This window comes from Bombina bombina, chromosome 1 (genome assembly GCF_027579735.1).
Source record: "Bombina bombina isolate aBomBom1 chromosome 1, aBomBom1.pri, whole genome shotgun sequence".
In the NCBI taxonomy this organism is placed as follows: Eukaryota; Metazoa; Chordata; class Amphibia; order Anura; family Bombinatoridae; genus Bombina; species Bombina bombina.
Genome location: NC_069499.1, coordinates 915,772,361 through 915,791,821, shown reverse-complemented (window position 1 = coordinate 915,791,821; position 19,461 = coordinate 915,772,361). Strand labels below are relative to the sequence as shown.

The following is a 19,461-nucleotide window of genomic DNA, read 5'->3' as shown; positions in this document are numbered from 1 at the left end:
GCAGCCTGTCGGAACCTTCAGTCTCAGTCATTCCCTTCAGTAGCTATGTGCATGGAAGTTTTGGGTCTCATGACTGCAGCATCGGACGCGATCGCCCGTTGCTCGTTTTCATATGAGACCTCTCCAGCTTTGTATGTTAAACCAATGGTGGAGGGATTATACAAGGATATCACAATTAATATTGTTAAATCCCAATGTTCGACTTTCTCTGACTTGGTGGTTAGATCACCATTGTATAATTTTAGGGGCCTCTTTCGTTCGTCCAACCTTGACTGTGATCACAACAGATGCAAGTCTTTCAGATTGGGGAGCTGTTTGGGGATCTCTGACAGCGCAAGGCGTTTGGAAATCTCAAGAGGCGAGATTACCAAGCAATATTTTGGAACTCCGTGCGATTTTCAGAGCCCTTCAGTCTTGGCCTCTGTTGAAGAGAGAACCGTTCATTTGTTTTCAGATAGACAATATCACAACTGTGTCATATGTCAATCATCAGGGTGGGACTCACAGTCCTCAAGCTATGAAAGAAGTATCTTGGATACTTGTTTGGGCGGAATCCAGCTCCTGTCTAATTTCTGCAGTTCATATCCCAGGTATAGACAATTGGGAGGCGGATTACCTCAGTGGTCAGACTTTACATCCGGGAGAATGGTCTCTCCACCCAGATGTGTTTTCTCAAATTGTTCAGATGTGGGGGCTTTCAGAAATAGATCTGATGGCATCTCATCTAAACAAAATACTTCCCAGGTACCTGTCCATGTCCAGAGATCCTCAGGCGGAAGCAGTGGATGCATTGACACTTCCTTGGTGTTATCAACCTGCTTATATTTTCCCGCCTCTAGTTCTTCTTCCAAGAGTGATCTCCAAAATCATCATGGAGCAATTGTTTGTGCTGCTGGTGGCTCCAGCGGGGCCTCACAGGTTTTGGTATGCGGATCTTGTTCGGATGTCCAGCTGCCAACCTTGGCCACTTCATTAAGGCCAGACCTTCTATCTCAAGGTCCGTTTTTCCATCAGGATCTCAAATCATTAAATTTGAAGGTATGGAAATTGAGCTTAGTGATAGAGGTTTCTCTGACTCAGTGATTAATACTATGTTGCAGGCTCGTAAATCTGTTTCTAGAAAGATTTATTATTCAGTTTGGAAGACTTACATTTCATGGTGTTCTTCTCATAAATTCTCTTGGCATTCTTTTCGAATTCCTAGAATTTTACAATTTCTTCAGGATGGTTTGGATAAAGGTTTGTCTGCAAGTTCCTTGAAAGGACAAATCTCTGCTCTTTCTGTTTTATTTCACAGAAAGATTGCTAAACTTCCTGATATTCATTGTTTTGTGCAGGCTTTGGTTCGTATCAAGCCTGTCATTAAATCAGTCTCTCCTCCCTAGAGTCTTAATTTGGTTTTGAAGGCTTTACAGGCTCCTCCGTTTGAGCCTATGCATGCTTTAGACATTAAACTACTTTCTTGGAAAGGGTTGTTTCTTTTGGCCATCTCTTCTGCTAGAAGAGTTTCTGAATTATCCACTCTCTTGTGAATCTCTTTTTCTGATTTTTCATCAGGATAAGGCAGTTTTGCGGACTTCATTTAAATTCCTACCTAAGGTTGTCCCTTCTTTGTATCCTAATCCTAAGAATTCTTTGGAAAGAACTTTACATTCTTTGGATGTGGTGAGAGCTTTGAAATATGTTGAAGCTATTTCAGGAAGACTTCTAGTCTATTTGTTATCTTTTCTGGTTCCAGGAAAAGTCAGAAGGCTTCTGCCGTTTCCTTGGCCACGTGGTTAAAACTTTTGATTCATAAAGCCTATTTGGAGTCGGGTCAAGCCCCACCTCACAACTCATTCTACTAGATCAGTTTCCACTTCCTGGGCTTTTAAGAATGAAGCTTCAGTTGATCAGATTTGCAAAGCAGCAACTTGGTCTTCTTTGCATACATTTACTAAATTCTACCATTTTGATGTATTTGCTTCTTCGGAAGTAGTTTTTGGTAGAAAAGTTCTTCAGGCTGCGGTTTCAGTTTGATTTTTCTGCTTTTGATCTAATTTTTTTCAGCGGAAAATGGCTGTTTTTATTTTTATCCCTCCCTCTCTAGTGACTCTTGTGTTGAGTTCCACATCTTGGGTATTGCTATCCCATACGTCTCTAGCTCATGGACTCTTGCCAACGAAAACATAATTTATGTAAGAACTTACCTGATAAATTCATTTCTTTCATATTGGCAAGAGTCCATGAGGCCCACCCCTTTTTTTATGGTGGTTATGATTTTTTTGTATAAAGCACAATTATTTCCAAATTCCTTTGTTGATGCTTTTTACTCCTTTCTTTATCACCCCATGTCTTGGCTATTCGTTAAACTGAATTGTGGGTGTGGTGAGGGGTGTATTTATAGGCATTTTGAGGTTTGGGAAACTTTGCCCCTCCTGGTAGGATTGTATATCAAGTAGAATTTGTAAAATTTAACACTTTATTAACATATATGCAAAGACAGACAATTTACTTAAATTGGTCCATATTAAAGAAACAAGTAATCACCATATGTTTCTATATTAAGTCATAGGTAATGGTCCAACACTAAGATAAAACCAAAAGATAAAAATAAGAGCAGTGTGATCTAATGGTTAGTAGAGCACTTTATGGTAGAATGAATCAGAATGGGTGGAATAACGGATAAAGGAGTTTGTAAACCAAACACACACACACAGGCTATGCGCTCAAAGGCGTCCTCCTTCCTGCGTACTGCTGGGATTCAACCCAGTCAGCCGATTTCTGACTCAGATCCCTACAAGTAAACCACACAGCGTTCATTCAATTCAGTATATATTTGCTATTCACACAAAAGGCTTGTGTAGATAGGATAACTTAATCATATGTTGTTTGGATAGTAGCGCAAATGATCATACATTGTTATTGCAGAGTGTACATACTAACCGCCTTTCAATCCAAAAGGGGACTTAACAATATAAGTTTTTAAAGTCACTCAATTAGCTAAGAGAATATTCAATATAGTTCTATGTGCTTATCGTCACCAAAAGAACTATCCTCTATAACATTCGCTATATTGAGCTATTGAAGTGTACACACTGCAGTCCTGTGAGCTATTGCGCTAAATTACAATAAGCTCATATTGCAAACATACAACAAGCCTAAGCTTCGATAACTGCTCTCACACCAAATTAGAACACGCCCACCACGCGTTTCGTCACTGTGCGTTTCGTACACTTCAATAGCTCAATATAGCGAATGTTATAGAGGATAGTTCTTTTGGTGACGATAAGCACATATAACTATATTGAATATTCTCTTAGCTAATTGAGTGACTTTAAACTTATATTGTTAAGTCCCCTTTTGGATTGAAAGGCGGTTAGTATGTACACTCTGCAATAACAATGTATGATTATTTGCGCTACTATCCAAACAACATATGATTGAGTTATCCTATCTACACGAGCCTTTTGTGTGAATAGCAAATATATACTGAATTGAATGAACACTGTGTGGTTTACTTGTAGGGATCTGAGTCAGAAATCGGCTGACTGGGTTGAATCCCAGCAGTACGCAGGAAGGAGGACGCCTTTGAGCGCATAGCGCTGTGTGTGTGTGTGTGTTTGGTTTACAAACTCCTTTATCCGTTATTCCACCCATTCTGATTCATTCTACCATAAACTGCTCTACTAACCATTAGATCACACTGCCCTTATTTTTATCTTTTGGTTTTATCTTAGTGTTGGACCATTACCTATGACTTAATATAGAAACATATGGTGATTACTTGTTTCTTTACTATGGTCCAATTTAAGTAAATTGTCTGTCTTTGTGTATATGTTAATAAAGTGTTAAATTTTACAAATTCTACTTAATTAAATAGTGCCTAATTCAGCACTTGACTTTAATGTCACAAATCCTTTGAATTTTCCCTAACCTACTATATAGGATTGTATATCCCATACGTCACTAGCTCATGGACTCTTGCCAATATGAAAGAAATGAATTTATCAGGTAAGTTCTTAAATAAATTTTTGTTTCTTCTATAAGGTATGACGAGTCCACGGATTCATCCTTTTACTTGTGGGATATTATCTTCCTGCTAACAGGAAGTGGCAAAGAGCACCACAGCAGAGCTGTCTATATAGCTCCTCCTTTAGCTCCACCCCCCAGTCATTCTCTCTGCCTACTCTAAGTACTCGGAAGGGTAAAGTGAAAGAGGTGATAAAATCTTAGTTTTTAAACCTGTTGCTTCGCCATGGAGTTTGAATTTAGTTCTTAAAGTTCTTCAAGGGGTTCCGTTTGAACCTATGCATTCCATAGATATTAAGCTTCTATCTTGGAAAGTTCTGTTTTTAGTTGCTATCTCTTCGGCTCAAAGAGTTTGTGAATTATCTGCATTGCAATGCGACTCGCCTTATCTTGTTTTCCATGCTGATAAGGTGGTTTTGCGTACCAAACCTGGATTCCTTCCTAAGGTTGTTACTAATAGGAATATCAATCAGGAAATTGTTGTTCCTTCCCTGTGTCCTAATCCTTCCTCTAAGAAGGAGAGTCTGTTGCACAACTTGGACGTGGTTCATGCTTTGAAGTTTTACTTGCAAGCAACCAAAGATTTCCGTCAAACGTCTTCTTTGTTTGTTGTCTATTCTGGAAAACGTAGAGGTCAAAAAGCTACGGCTACCTCTCTTTTTGGCTGAAAAGCATAATCCGTTTGGCATACGAGACTGCTGGACAGCAGCCTCCTGAAAGGATTATAGCTCACTCTACTAGAGCGGTGGCTTCCACATGGGCTTTTAAAAATGATGCTTCTGTTGAACAGATTTGTAAGGCTGCGACTTGGTCTTCGCTTCATACCTTTTCCAAATTTGATACTTTTGCTTCTTCGGAGGCTATTTTTTTGGGAGAAAAGTTCTTCAAGCAGTGGTGCCTTCTGTTTAACCATCTGTTTTGTCCCTCCCGTTCATCCGTGTCCTGTAGCTTTGGTATTGTATCCCACAAGTAAAGGATGAATCCGTGGACTCGTCGTACCTTATAGAAGAAAAGTAAATTTATGCTTACCTGATAAATTAATTTTGCTATGGTACGACAAGTCCACGGCTGCCCTGTCATTTTAAGACAGATTATATTTTTTTAATTTAAACTTCAGTCAACTCTGCACCTTGTAGTTTCTCCTTTTTCTTCCTGTACCTTCGGTCGAATGACTGGGGGGTGGAGCTAAGGGAGGAGCTATAAGACAGCTCTACTGTGGTGCTCTTTGCCACTTCCTGTTAGCAGGAGGATAATATCCCACAAGTAAAGGATGAATCCGTGGACTCGTCGTGCCATAGAAGAAATTAATTTATCAGGTAAGCATAAATTTACTTTTTCTCCATCCTAAATTTTTAAGAAGATGTTTCCAATAGCTGACTCTCAAGTTCCACTTTGGCTAAGAGAACCACTATTCCCATAGAGGATAGCTGTTCCTTTAAGGATCCTATGTGTAAGAAGTTGGAAGGGTTACTTAAAAAGATGTATGCACACCAGTGTATACAATGGCAACCTGCGGTGTGTATTGCTACCATCACCAGTGCGGCTGCATACTGATTTGATGCGTTGTCTGAGTCTATTCAGACAGATACTCCCCTTGAGGAGATCCAGGATAGAATCAAGGCTCTTAAGTTGGCCAATTCCTTTATTACGGATGCTTACCTACAAGTTATTAAGTTGGGAGCAAAGATTTCTGGTTTTGCAGTACTGGAAAGGGTCATTTCCTCCCTCAGGATAAGAGGAATAAGCAGAAGGGACGTCAGAGTAATTTTCGTTCCTTTAGAAACTTCAAGGGTAAAACTTCCTCTGCCAAGCAGGAACAGTCCAAGCCTTCATGAAGGCCCAACCAGTCTTGGAACAAGGGGAAGCAATCTAAGAAGCCCGTTAGTGATTCAAAGTCAGTATGAAGGGAACCGGATCTTGTGCAGGACAGGCTTTCTTCGCTCAGGCCTCGGTTCAGGATGTGCCGGATCCCTGGGCGATGGGCATTGTGTCCCAGGGATACAAACTAAAGTTCAAAACCTTTCCCCCCAGGGACAGGTTTCTGCTCTCTGTTCCGGTTGCGGGGCATTGCAGTGGCACCTTATCTGGACGACATTCTGGTCCAGGCGCAATCCTTTCAACAAGCAAACTCCCACACGGAGATGTTATCTTTTCTGCGTTCTCACAGATGGAAGGTGAATTTGGAAAAGAGTTCCTTGATACCAGCTACAAGGGTAGTGTTATTAGGAACCATAATAGATTCCTTATCAATGAAAATATTTCTGACAGAGGTCAGAAAGACAAAGATTTTCGTCTTGCCCTTCAGTCCTCTCCTCGGCCGTCTGTGGCCCAATGTATGGAGGTAATTGGTCTGATGGTAGCTGCCATGGACATTATTCTGTTTGCCCGGTTCCATCTCAGACCTCTGCAGTTATGCATGCTCAAACAATGGATCAGGGATTATGCGGATCTGTCTCCGCGTTTAACCTGGATCAGGCGACAAGAGATTCTCTTCCTTGGTGGTTATCTCAGGAACATCTCTCCCAGGGAACCTGCTTCCGCAGACCTTCCTTGGTGATTTTGACCATGGATGCCAGTCTGTTGGGATAGGGAGCAGTCTGGGGCTCGCAAAAGGCTCAGGGGATATGGACTTGGGAGTAGTCAGTTCTTCCCATAAACATCCTAGAGCTGAGGGCAATCTTCAATGCTCTTCTGGCCTGGCGTCAGTTAACTTCAGCCCGGTTTATAAGGTTCTAGTCGGACAACATAACTTCAGTGGCTTACATAAACCATCAGCGAGGAACTCGGAGTTCCTTGGCTCCTTGGCCATGACAGAGGTATCCAGGATTATCCAGTGGGCAGAGACCCACAACTGCTGTCTATCTGCGATCCACATTCCAGGAGTGGACAATTTGGAAGCGGATTTTCTGAGCAGACAGACTTTTCACCCAGGGGGAGTGGGAACTCCACCCGGAGGTGTTTTCCAACTTCATTCTCAAAGGGGGGGCAGCCGGAGCTGGATCTCATGGCATCTCGACGGAATGCCAAGCTCCCGAGGTACGGGTCGAAGTCAAGGGATCCTCAGGCTGTACTGATCAATGCTCTGGCAGTCCCTTGGAAATTTCAGTCTAGCATACCTGTTTCCTCCGTTTGCTCTCCTTCCTCGGGTCATTGCTTGAATCAAACAGGAGAGGGCGTCGGTGATCCTCATTGCACTGGTGTGGCCTCGCAGGATCTGTTATGCAGACCTAGTGGAGATGTCATCTCTCCCACCTTGGAGACTTCTACTGAGGAAGGACCATCTACTTCAAGGGCACTTCCTTCACCCAAATCTCGTTTCTCTGAAGCTGACTGCTTGTAGATTGAACGCTTAATTTTATCTAAGGGTGGTTTTTCTGAGTTGGTCATTGAGACCATGATTCAGGCTCGTAAACCTGTTACCAGAAAGATTTACTGTAAGATATGGGGTAGATATCTGTATTGGTGTGAATCTAGAGGTTACTCTTGGAGTAGAGTTCGGATTCCTAGGATTTTGTCTTTTCTCCAGGAGAGTCTGGAGAAGGGATTATCTGCTAGTACCTTGAAGGGTCAGATTTCTGCCTTATCTATTTCTCTTGTTAAGTGTATCCAGTCCACGGATCATCCATTACTTATGGGATATTCTCCTTCCCAACAGGAAGTTGCAAGAGGATCACCCACAGCAGAGCTGCTATATAGCTCCTGCCCTAACTGCCATACCCAGTCATTCTCTTGCAACCCTCAACAAAGATGGAGGTCGTAAGAGGAGAGTGGTGTTTTATACTTAGTTTATTTCTTCAATCAAAAGTTTGTTATTTTTAAATGGTACCGGAGTGTACTGTTTATCTCAGGCAGTATTTAGAAGAAGAATCTGCCTGCGTTTTCTATGATCTTAGCAGAAGTAACTAAGATCCATGGCTGTTCTCACATATTCTGAGGAGTGAGGTAACTTCAGAGAGGGAATGGCGTGCAGGTTTTCCTGCAATAAGGTATGTGCAGTTAATATTTTTCTAGGGATGGAATTTGCTAGAAAATGCTGCTTATACCAGATTAATGTAAGTAAAGCCTTAAATGCAGTGATAGCTACTGGTATCAGGCTTATTAATAGAGATGCATACTCTTATAAAAATGTAATATAAAACGTTTGCTGGCATGTTAATCGTTTTTATATATGTTTGGTGACAAAACTTATTGGGGCCTAGTTTTTTTCCACATGGCTGGTTTGATTTCTGCCTAGAGACAGTTTCCTGAAGCTTTCCACTGTTGCAATATGAGTGGGAAGGGCCTATTTTAGTGCTTTTCTGTGCAGCTAAAAATACTGACAGAGACATTCAGCTTCCCTCTGCATGATACAGGACATCTCTGAAGGGCTCAAAAGGCTTCAAAGTCGTGTTTGAGGAGGGTAACAATCACAGTAGACTGTGGCAGTTGTTGTGACTGTGTTTAAAAAACGTTTTTGTCATTTATTATTCTGTTTTTGTTATTAAGGGGTTAATCATCCATTTGCAAGTGGGTGCAATGCTCTGCTGACTTGTTACATACACTGTAAAAATTTTGTTAGTGTAACTGCCTTTTTTCACTGTTTCAAATTTTGTCAAAATTTGTTTCTCTTAAAGGCACAGTAACGTTTTTTTATATTGCTTGTTAACTTGCTTTAAAGTGTTTTCCAAGCTTGCTAGTCTCATTGCTAGTCTGTACAAACATGTCTGAAACAGAGGATACTTGTTCATTATGTTTAAAAGCCATGGTGGAGCCCCATAGGAGAATGTGTACTAAATGTATTGATTTCACCTTAAACAGTAAAGATCAGTCTTTATCTATAAAAGAATTGTCACCAGAGGGGTCTGTCGAGGGGGATGTTATGCCGACTAACTCTCCCCACATGTCGGACCCTTCGCCTCCCGCTCAAGGGACGCATGCTAATATGGCGCCAAGTACATCGGGGACGCCCATAGCGATTACTTTGCAGGACATGGCTGCAATCATGAATAATACCCTGTCAGAGGTATTATCCAGATTGCCTAAATTGAGAGGCAAGCGCGATAGCTCTGGGGTTAGACGAGATACAGAGCGCGTAGATGCTGTAAGAGCCATGTCTGATACTGCGTCACAATATGCAGAACCTGAGGACGGAGAGCTTCAGTCTGTGGGTGACGTCTCTGATTCGGGGAGACCTGATTCAGAGATTTCTAATTTTAAATTTAAGCTTGAGAACCTCCGTGTATTGCTTGGGGAGGTATTAGCTGCTCTGAATGGCTGTGACACAATTGCAGTGCCAGAGAAATTGTGTAGGCTGGATAAATACTATGCAGTGCCGGTGAGTACTGATGTTTTTCCAATACCTAAAAGGCTTACAGAAATTATTAGTAAGGAGTGGGATAGGCCCGGTGTGCCCTTTTCCCCACCTCCTATATTTAGAAAAATGTTTCCAATAGATGCCACTACACGGGACTTATGGCAGACTGTCCCTAAGGTGGAGGGAGCAGTTTCTACTTTAGCAAAACGTACCACTATCCCGGTTGAGGACAGTTGTGCTTTTTCAGATCCAGTGGATAAAAAATTAGAGGGTTACCTTAAGAAAATGTTTATTCAACAAGGTTTTATTTTACAGCCCCTTGCATGCATTGCGCCTGTCACTGCTGCGGCGGCATTCTGGTTTGAGGCCCTGGAAGAGGCCATCCATACAGCTCCATTGACTGAAATTGTTGACAAGCTTAGAACTCTTAAGCTAGCTAACTCATTTGTTTCTGATGCCATTGTTCATTTGACTAAACTAACGGCTAAGAATTCCGGATTCGCCATCCAGGCGCATAGGGCCCTTTGGATCAAATCCTGGTCAGCTGATGTGACTTCAAAGTCTAAATTACTCAACATTCCTTTCAAGGGGCAGACCTTATTCAGCCTGGTTTGAAAGAAATTATTGCTGACATTACTGGAGGTAAGGGTCATACCCTTCCTCAGGACAGGGCCAAATCAAAGGCCAAACAGTCTTATTTTCGTGCCTTTTGAAATTCCAAGACAGGTGCAGCATCAACTTCCTCCGCTTCAAGACAAGAGGGAACTTTTGCTCAATCTAAGCAGGCCTGGAAACCTAACCAGTCCTGGAACAAAGGCAAGCAGGCCAGAAAACCTGCTGCTGCCTCTAAAACAGCATGAAGGAACGGCCCCCTATCCGGCAACGGATCTAGTAGGGGGCAGACTTTTTCTCTTCGCCCAGGCGTGGGCAAGAGATGTTCAGGATCCCTGGGCGTTGGAGATCATATCTCAGGGATATCTTCTGGACTTCAAAGCTTCCCCTCCACAAGGGAGATTTCATCTTTCAAGGTTATCTGCAAAACAGATAAAGAAAGAGGCATTCCTACGCTGTGTGCAAGATCTCCTAGTAATGGGAGTGATCCATCCAGTTCCGCGGACGGAACAAGGACAGGGTTTTTATTCAAATCTGTTTGTGGTTCCCAAAAAAGAGGGAACCTTCAGACCAATTTTGGATCTAAAGATCTTAAACAAATTCCTCAGAGTTCCATCTTTCAAAATGGAAACTATTCGGACCATCCTACCCATGATCCAAGAGGGTCAGTACATGACCACAGTGGACTTAAATAATGCCTACCTTCACATACCGATTCACAAAGATCATCATCGGTTCCTAAGGTTTGCCTTTCTAGACAGGCATTACCAATTTGTAGCTCTTCCCTTCGGGTTGGCTACAGCCCCGAGAATCTTTACGAAGGTTCTGGGCTCACTTCTGGCGGTTCTAAGACCGCAAGGCATAGCGGTGGCTCCGTATCTAGACGACATCCTGATACAGGCGTCAAGCTTTCAAATTGCCAAGTCTCATACAGAGATAGTTCTGGCATTTCTGAGATCGCACGGGTGGAAAGTGAACAAGGAAAAGAGTTCTCTATCCCCACTCACAAGAGTCTCCTTCTTAGGGACTCTTATAGATTCTTTAGAGATGAAAATTTACCTGACGGAGTCTAGGTTATCAAAGCTTCTAAATGCTTGCCGTATTCTTCATTCCATTCCGCACCCTTTGGTGGCTCAGTGTATGGAGGTGATCGGCTTAATGGTAGCGGCAATGGACATAGTGCCATTTGTGCGCCTACATCTCAGACCGCTGCAATTATGCATGCTAAGTCAGTGGAATGGGGATTACACAGATTTGTCCCCTCTGCTAAATCTGGATCAAGAGACCAGAGATTCTCTTCTCTGGTGGTTGTCTCGGGTCCACCTGTCCGAGGGTATGACGTTTCGCAGGCCAGATTGGACAATTGTAACAACAGATGCCAGCCTTCTAGGTTGGGGTGCAGTCTGGAACTCCCTGAAGGCACAGGGATCGTGGACTCAGGAGGAGAAACTCCTTCCGATAAATATTCTGGAGTTAAGAGCAATATTCAATGCTCTTCTGGCTTGGCCTCAGTTAGCAACACTGAGGTTCATCAGATTTCAGTCAGACAATATCACGACTGTGGCTTACATCAACCATCAAGGGGGAACCAGGAGTTCCCTAGAGATGTTAGAAGTCTCAAAAATAATTCGCTGGGCAGAGACTCACTTTTGCCACCTGTCAGCAATCCATTTCCCAGGCGTGGAGAATTTTCTAAGTCGTCAGACTTTTCACCCGGGGTAGTGTGAACTCCATCCGGAGGTGTTTGCTCAATTGATTCATCGTTGGGGCAAACCAGAGTTGGATCTCATGGCGTCTCGCCAGAACGCCAAGCTTCCTTGTTACGGATCCAGGTCCAGGGACCCAGAAGCGACGCTGATAGATGCTCTGGCAGCGCCTTGGTTCTTCAACCTGGCTTATGTGTTTCCACCGTTTCCTCTGCTCCCTCGACTGATTGCCAAAATCAAACAGGAGAGAGCATCAGTGATTCTAATAGCGCCTGCGTGGCCACGCAGGACCTGGTATGCAGACCTAGTGGACATGTCATCCTTTCCACCATGGACTCTGCCTCTGAGGCAGGACCTTCTAATACAAGGTCCTTTCAATCATCGAAATCTAATTTCTCTGAGACTGACTGCATGGAGATTGAACGCTTGATTTTATCAAAGCGTGGCTTCTCCGAGTCAGTCATTGATACCTTAATACAGGCACGAAAGCCTGTTACCAGGAAAATCTATCACAAGATATGGCGTACATATCTTTATTGGTGTGAATCCAAGAATTACTCATGGAGTAAGGTTAGAATTCCTAGGATATTGTCCTTTCTCCAAGAGGGTTTGGACAAAGGATTATCGGCTAGTTCCTTAAAGGGACACATTTCTGCTCTGTCTATTCTTTTGCACAAGCGTCTGGCAGAAGTTCCAGACGTCCAGGCATTTTGTCAGGCTTTGGTTAGAATTAAGCCTGTGTTTAAAACTGTTGCTCCCCCGTGGAGCTTAAAGTTCTTCAAGGAGTTCCGTTTGAACCCCTTCATTCCATTGATATTAAGCTTTTATCTTGGAAAGTTCTGTTTTATGGCTCTTTCCTCGGCTCGGAGAGTCTCTGAGCTATCTGCCTTACAATGTGATTCTCCTTATCTGATTTTTCATGCAGATAAGGTAGTTCTGCGTACCAAACCTGGGTTTTTACCTAAGGTGGTTTCTAACAAGAATATCAATCAAGAGATTGTTGTTCCATCATTGTGTCCTAATCCTTCTTCAAAAAAGGAACGTCTTTTACATAATCTGGACGTAGTCCGTGCCTTGAAGTTTTACTTACAAGCTACTAAAGATTTTCGTCAAACATCTTCCCTGTTTGTCGTTTATTCTGGACAGAGGAGAGGTCAAAAAGCTTTGGCAACCTCTTTCCTTTTGGCTTCGGAGTATTATACGCCTAGCCTATGAGACTGCTGGACAGCAGCCCCCTGAAAGAATTACAGCTCATTCTACTAGAGCTGTGGCTTCCACCTGGGCCTTTAAAAATGAGGCCTCTGTTGAACAGATTTGCAAGGCCGCGACTTGGTCTTCGCTTCACACTTTTTCAAAATTTTACAAATTTGATACTTTTGCTTCTTCGGAGGCTGTTTTTGGGAGAAAGGTTCTTCAGGCAGTGGTTCCTTCCGCTTAATCCCTGCCTTGTCCCTCCCATCATCCGTGTACTTTAGCTTTGGTATTGGTATCCCATAAGTAATGGATGATTCGTGGACTGGATACACTTAACAAGAGAAAACATAATTTATGCTTACCTGATAAATTTATTTCTCTTGTAGTGTATCCAGTCCACGGCCCGCCCTGTCATTTTAAGGCAGGTCTAAAATTTAATTAAACTACAGTCACCACTGCACCCTATGGTTTCTCCTTTCTCTGTTTGTTTCGGTCGAATGACTGGATATGGCAGTTAGGGGAGGAGCTATATAGCAGCTCTGCTGTGGGTGATCCTCTTGCAACTTCCTGTTGGGAAGGAGAATATCCCATAAGTAATGGATGATCCGTGGACTGGATACACTACAAGAGAAATAAATTTATCAGGTAAGCATAAATTATGTTTTTGTTGCATAAGCTTCTGGTGGACGTGCCAGATGTACAATCCTTCTGTCAGGCCTTGGTCAGAATCAGGCCTGTGTTCAAATATGTTACTCCTCCCTGGAGTCTTAACCTGGTTCTTAAACTTCTTCAGCAGGCTCCGTTTGAGCCTAAGCATACCTTTAGATATTAAGATGTTATCTTGGAAAGTTTTGTTTCTTGTTGCAATTTCTTCTGCTCGTAGAGTCTCAGAGCTCTCGGCGTTGCAGTGTAAATCCCCTTACCTTATTTTTCATTTGGATAAGGTAGTTATGTCTACTAAGTTAGGTTTGCTCCCTAAAGTGGTTTCGGATAGGAACATTAATCAAGAAATCGTTGTTCCTTCCTTGTGTCCTAACCCTTCTTCACATAAAGAGCGTCTGCTGTGCAACCTGGATGTGGTGTGTGCGTTGAAATACTATTTACAGGCGACTAAGGATTTTCGCCAGTCTTCTGCTTTGTTGTTTTCTCTGGGAAACGCAAGGGTCCGAAAGCTATGGCTACTTCTCTTTCTTTGTGGCTGAGGAGTATAATTAATTTGACCTTTGAAACTGCTGGACAGCAGCCTCCTGAGAGAATCACGGCTCATTCCACGATGGCTGTTTCCTCTTCCTGGGCATTCAAAAATGAAGCTTCTGTGTAACAGATTTGCAAGGCTGCAACTTGGTCCTCTACACACTTTTTCAAGATTCTATAAATTTTATTCTTTTGGGAGAAAGGTTCTTCAAGGAGTGGTGCCTTCCGTTTAGGTTCCCTGTCTTGTCCCTTCCTTATCTGTGTCTTCTAGCTTGGGTATTGATTCCCAATAGTAATTTAAGATGATCCGTGGATGCACCGTGTCAGTAGAAAAGTAGAAAGAAAACAAAATTTATGCTTACCTGATGATAAATTTCTTTCTTTCTTGACCCACTGAGTCCACAGCCCGCCCTGTTTTATTTAGACATTTTTTTTGTGTTGTAAACCTCAGTCACCTCTCCACCTTGTGTTACTTCCGTTCTCTCTCTTTCCTTCGGTCGAATGACTGGGGTTGGAGGGAAGGGAGGTGATACTTAACAGCTTTGCTGTGGTGCTCTTTGCCGCCTCCTGCTGGCCAGGAGTGATATTCCCCGATAGTAATTAAAGATGATCCATGGACTCACTGTGTCAAGAAAGAAATACATTTATCAGGTAAGCTTAAATATTGGGGAGTTTTTGTGATTCCTCAAGCAGACCCAATCTTTGCCCTCTTACATTTGCAATACTGAAGGAGATCATGTAGACAAGAGCTGCTCACGTCTTACACAACTTTTTGCCTGAAACATTGGGCATTTATTTATAGCATGGGCAGTTCTTTCACTTTCTGTTCTACTTTTCTCTTTATTTTTCTCACACCGCACTACATAAAAGGACATTATTAAACCTGATTTGAGTCTCCCTAGCCAAACCAGTGGTGTATAAAGTTATGCTATTCCTGCTCTATTTTATACAGTCTTTGGTATTCTCTGCTAGGCTTTACATGTGCATATACCATCTTCTCCTTTTTCCAGTTGAAACTCCATCCTTTTAAGTACATACCCTCATGGCTTTACATAACCGAAAAGCAAACAGGCAAATTATGATTTTAAGACCTTCATTTTATTATTACATTGATTTTACTCAAGCCTCCATCTAATAAATGTATTTGGGTGTATGAAATGAAATATAAATTTGTTGATTTGGTCCTTTCCTTTTAATAGGTCCTTGTTTATTCAGACATGTGCATCAGTGGGTTTTATTGTCATAAACTTTCTGTTTGTGTGCAGGACAGAAGCCCATACTGACTAACGTCCAGGAAGAACTGGATAGAATGACCTGCCAGCCAGATACTGTGTTAAATAACTCCTCTGCAACGGAGAATGAGGCATGACCCGCTTGTCAAGCTAAAGGAATACAAAACAATTCTATATATCTATGACCAAATAATAATGTATAATGAACTGTTAATACCAAGGCCACGCTGATGTGGATGTTGTACGTTTCCTTGTGGGTAGAGGCAGTTGCCTCAAGAATTACAATTTTGCCTTGATAATACCATCTGCTAATTCCTTAAGTGCAGGAAGGGAGTGGTGTTGCACGTCTTCTTGCACCTATAAGCACTTAACGGGTAGTATATGCTGGCTTGTCAATATCCTATGGGATAAAAAAAAATAACTACACACAGTTGTCAGATTGGACGCCCCCTTTTTCTGTTACAAAGCCTGCTATATTTAACATACTGGGCACTGCAGGGACAAAAGTTAGTAAGAAACCAAAATGGGATGCAATGTTATTGAAACTAAATATAAAAGAGCTCCAGGGTGTGAGAAATGAGGGTGTTAACAAGTGAGAATGAGAAGAGGAACTGTGTGATAAATTCTCCCCCAGTGATTTTATCCCGCTTTATCTGGAAAGCTCTGTGGAAGGGTACATTTAATGCAAATGGAAGATTTCATCCCTCAGTCGATTAGCAAAAACAGAATACTCCCTGTCGGGAAATCTATGCCTTTATTTTTAATAAAGAAAGTGGGGGTTTATATGCAGCAGTTTAGTCTGGTGGAGACCATTCTGAACAAAATGATTGGTCAGTTCCAAGTGCCTGGTACGGTTCAGGATGTGCCACTAGGAGATGCTTGGAGTAGTTATGCACTGTAATAAGTCATTTTAAATATATATTATTTGCAAAATGTCTAGAAGAAGTTTGTGTGTTTTATGTTTTCATGTAATTTTCCACAGAGCCCTCTACCACCACTGACGTGACTGTTCATGCTCTCTACACTAGTGCAGCACAGGGTGGGTTATATGCAAGCCAGCTTAGATTTTATTTTTTATTTTTTTGCATTAGACGTGATTATTTTAAGAATTGTCAGTCTAAATAGCAAGTGTATTTTATGCAGGTTATTTTATACATTGATGGTTATATTTTGGATATTTATCTGTTGATGCCTGTTGCACCTAAACATCCATTAGTGGTTTATAGAACATTGGAGGTTACATATCAAAGTGTGACACAAACTTTTAATTCTAAATCAGCCTTTTTGTCTCTCAGTGCTAGCAGTTTCATGTTGCCATGGATAATTAAAATAGGCAATTTTCTAATTATTGGGTTTTTTTATTATTTTTTTACCTCAGTTTTCATAAGATTTTTATTAGCATCATTGAAAATGGAAAGGTTACAATTTTAAATGCTTGTTTGCTGGGAGAGTCTCAATAGAATGTAATGTATACATTTTCATGTAAAAAGTAACTGACCACTATATATTATTATTATTGTGGTAAGAAGTCCAATTTTAATATATAACACTATCTAACGCTACAAATGTTTCCTTACCTCTGAGTAACCTCTCTGCTCCTGCTTTTTAATAATTATTAATAATGGACATTTGCATCACTTCTTTTCTATGTGTATTATAACCTCAAAGTTTATTGAATATTTTATGTAGGTTCAAAAAGGACATAACAAGCCAGAAGCTTTAGAGAAGGGATATTGCAAGTGATTTGAAGACAATAGGTAACCCTAAATGTGTTGCAGTCCATGGAGCTACATTATTTATATGTACATATTTTTTTTTTTTTTCCTCCCTTTTCCCAAGTACATTTTGTCTGTTGCTAAAACAGACATGGTCACTGTTTGCTGTTCTTTGACCAATCATTCATTTTCAGGAGACTTTGTGTTGGTGAGAACACAAAGCTCTAGACCCAACTTGCACAGTTTAAAAGGGTACCTGTCAAGCGCTATATTGAAGTTAAGGAGTTGCATGTTACTATGTTTGTGCCACTAAAGAGAACCATGGACAGGACTGCAGAGGCCACTATGCCTAATAAACCTTTTTGGGCTGCTATATTTAAAAAAAACAAAGTTAAGAGCACGAGTCTCATTTTCTCACAGGGGAGTCTCATATTTTGTTTTGTTAATCCATTTTGTTTCTATTGAACAAATATGTTGTAAAAGCTAAATGTTGACTGAAATACACTTCAGCACGTACATTTTATTGTTCTTATGAAACTGGAACATCATTGGCACACTTCTCTGTATTAGTTTAAGACTGATATACAAAACGCACAATTTGCTAATTTATTTTAAAAAAAAAAAAAAACTAAGTTTGCCAACAAAGTGCTTAGTTTAACCGTTTGGATCACTGATCTTCTGTTTTTGTTCACATTTCCCATTTAAAACAAATTACAGTCCATTTGTTCCATTTAGTTATCAAAGTGCATTTAAAATATTGTTATTTTTACTGCATTGGAATTAAAAGTTTAACTGCGTTAAACTGTTATGTGCATTGTTTGTTTTTACAATGTCTCTATAGAGCGTTAAAAATTATTTCTGAAATTTGGTTTGAGATGTTTAAAAGGTTATCATTGACCCTCTTCTCTGCCAGATGAAAAGAACATCATCCTTTCCACTGGATTAGAAGATCTGAAAGCAACATGGAATTGTCATGCTTTGTTTTTCCATGTAATCGAGTATTATTTGTACATTATAATAGAAACAGAACAAATGTTTTATTGTCTAGACGTGTACTTACCTTGCAGCACCTGTCCACACTCAGCATTATGTATTTATCTGTGTTCAAGTCCTGTTTTGCTGCAGAGTCTATTTCATGAATGTTTTGACATGAAACTGGACTGTGGTCTAGAAGGATAAATACCTTTACATTTACTAAAAGTTATGATAGAATATTTGATAGTTAATTTTTATGGGCTTGTCCGATCATTATCTTTGCTATAGAACCTGAATTGAAGATTATATACAGAGTGAAAATTAACTTACTTCGATGTTTTAGAATCTTTAAAGTTATCCTATTTAAAAAAAAATGTACCTATGTAGTTTAAAGATCCGCAGTGCATTACTGGGAGCTAGCTGATGGCTGATGATCGTGGTTACACACACATTGTTCTTGTAAGCGGCTCACCAGATGTGTTCAGCTAGACCACAGTAGTGCATTGTTGCTCTGGTGCTGACTTTAGCTATGTATTTAACCCTAGTTACAATATGGCAATGCCCACTGCTTTATGGGCATTGACCTTACCCTTTTTTTCTTCTTAAATATTTAAAGTGACATTCCATTCAAAATTTAAATGCACATAGATTGATTACATCCTTGAATATAAACATATTTACAATATACATGTATTGGCAAAAATGCTTCTAGTAAAAGTTATGAAGAATAGCTAGATATTCTCAGAGCACCCACATTTTAAATGTCGATACTGCTCAGAGAGCCAGTAGGGCTTGTAATCATGTCAGCAAATAACAAATTTAGTAATTACCAGATGACACAAGCACATTAGACTCTCTGTGCAAGTGCTGTGCTTAAAATGCTGGTGCGTGGTTCAAACTTAAAGGGACAGTCAACACCACAATTTTTGTTGTTTAAAAAGATAGATAATCCCTTAATTACCCATTCCCTAGTTTTGCATAACCAGCACAGTTATAATAATGCATGTTTTACCTCTGTAATTACCTTGAATCTAAGCCTCTGCAGACTGCCCCCTTATTTCAGTTCTTTTGACAGACTTGTATTTCTCCAACATAGGTGTGTCCGGTCCACGGCGTCATCCTTACTTGTGGGATATTCTCTTCCCCAACAGGAAATGGCAAAGAGCCCAGCAAAGCTGGTCACATGATCCCTCCTAGGCTCCGCCTACCCCAGTCATTCTCTTTGCCGTTGTACAGGCAACATCTCCACGGAGATGGCTTAGAGTTTTTTAGTGTTTAACTGTAGTTTTTATTATTCAATCAAGAGTTTGTTATTTTAAAATAGTGCTGGTATGTACTATTTACTCAGAAACAGAAAAGAGATGAAGATTTCTGTTTGTATGAGGAAAATGATTTTAGCAACCGTTACTAAAATCCATGGCTGTTCCACACAGGACTGTTGAGAGGAATTAACTTCAGTTGGGGGAACAGTGAGCAGTCTCTTGCTGCTTGAGGTATGACACATTCTAACAAGACGATGTAATGCTGGA

At 41.0% G+C, this 19,461-nt stretch overlaps 1 protein-coding gene across 1 annotated transcript in view; it reads left to right on the top strand.

The window, feature by feature from the left end:
- DYNC1LI2 (dynein cytoplasmic 1 light intermediate chain 2) overlaps positions 1 to 17,759 on the top strand; it is a 326,410-nt gene extending 308,651 nt beyond the window's left edge. The window contains exon 13 of the mRNA XM_053700389.1: positions 15,276 to 17,759. Within this exon, the coding sequence (XP_053556364.1) occupies positions 15,276 to 15,379 (104 nt within the window). The 3' untranslated portion in view covers positions 15,380 to 17,759. The remainder of the gene's footprint in view (positions 1 to 15,275) is intronic.
- The last annotated feature ends 1,702 nt before the right edge of the window (positions 17,760 to 19,461 follow it).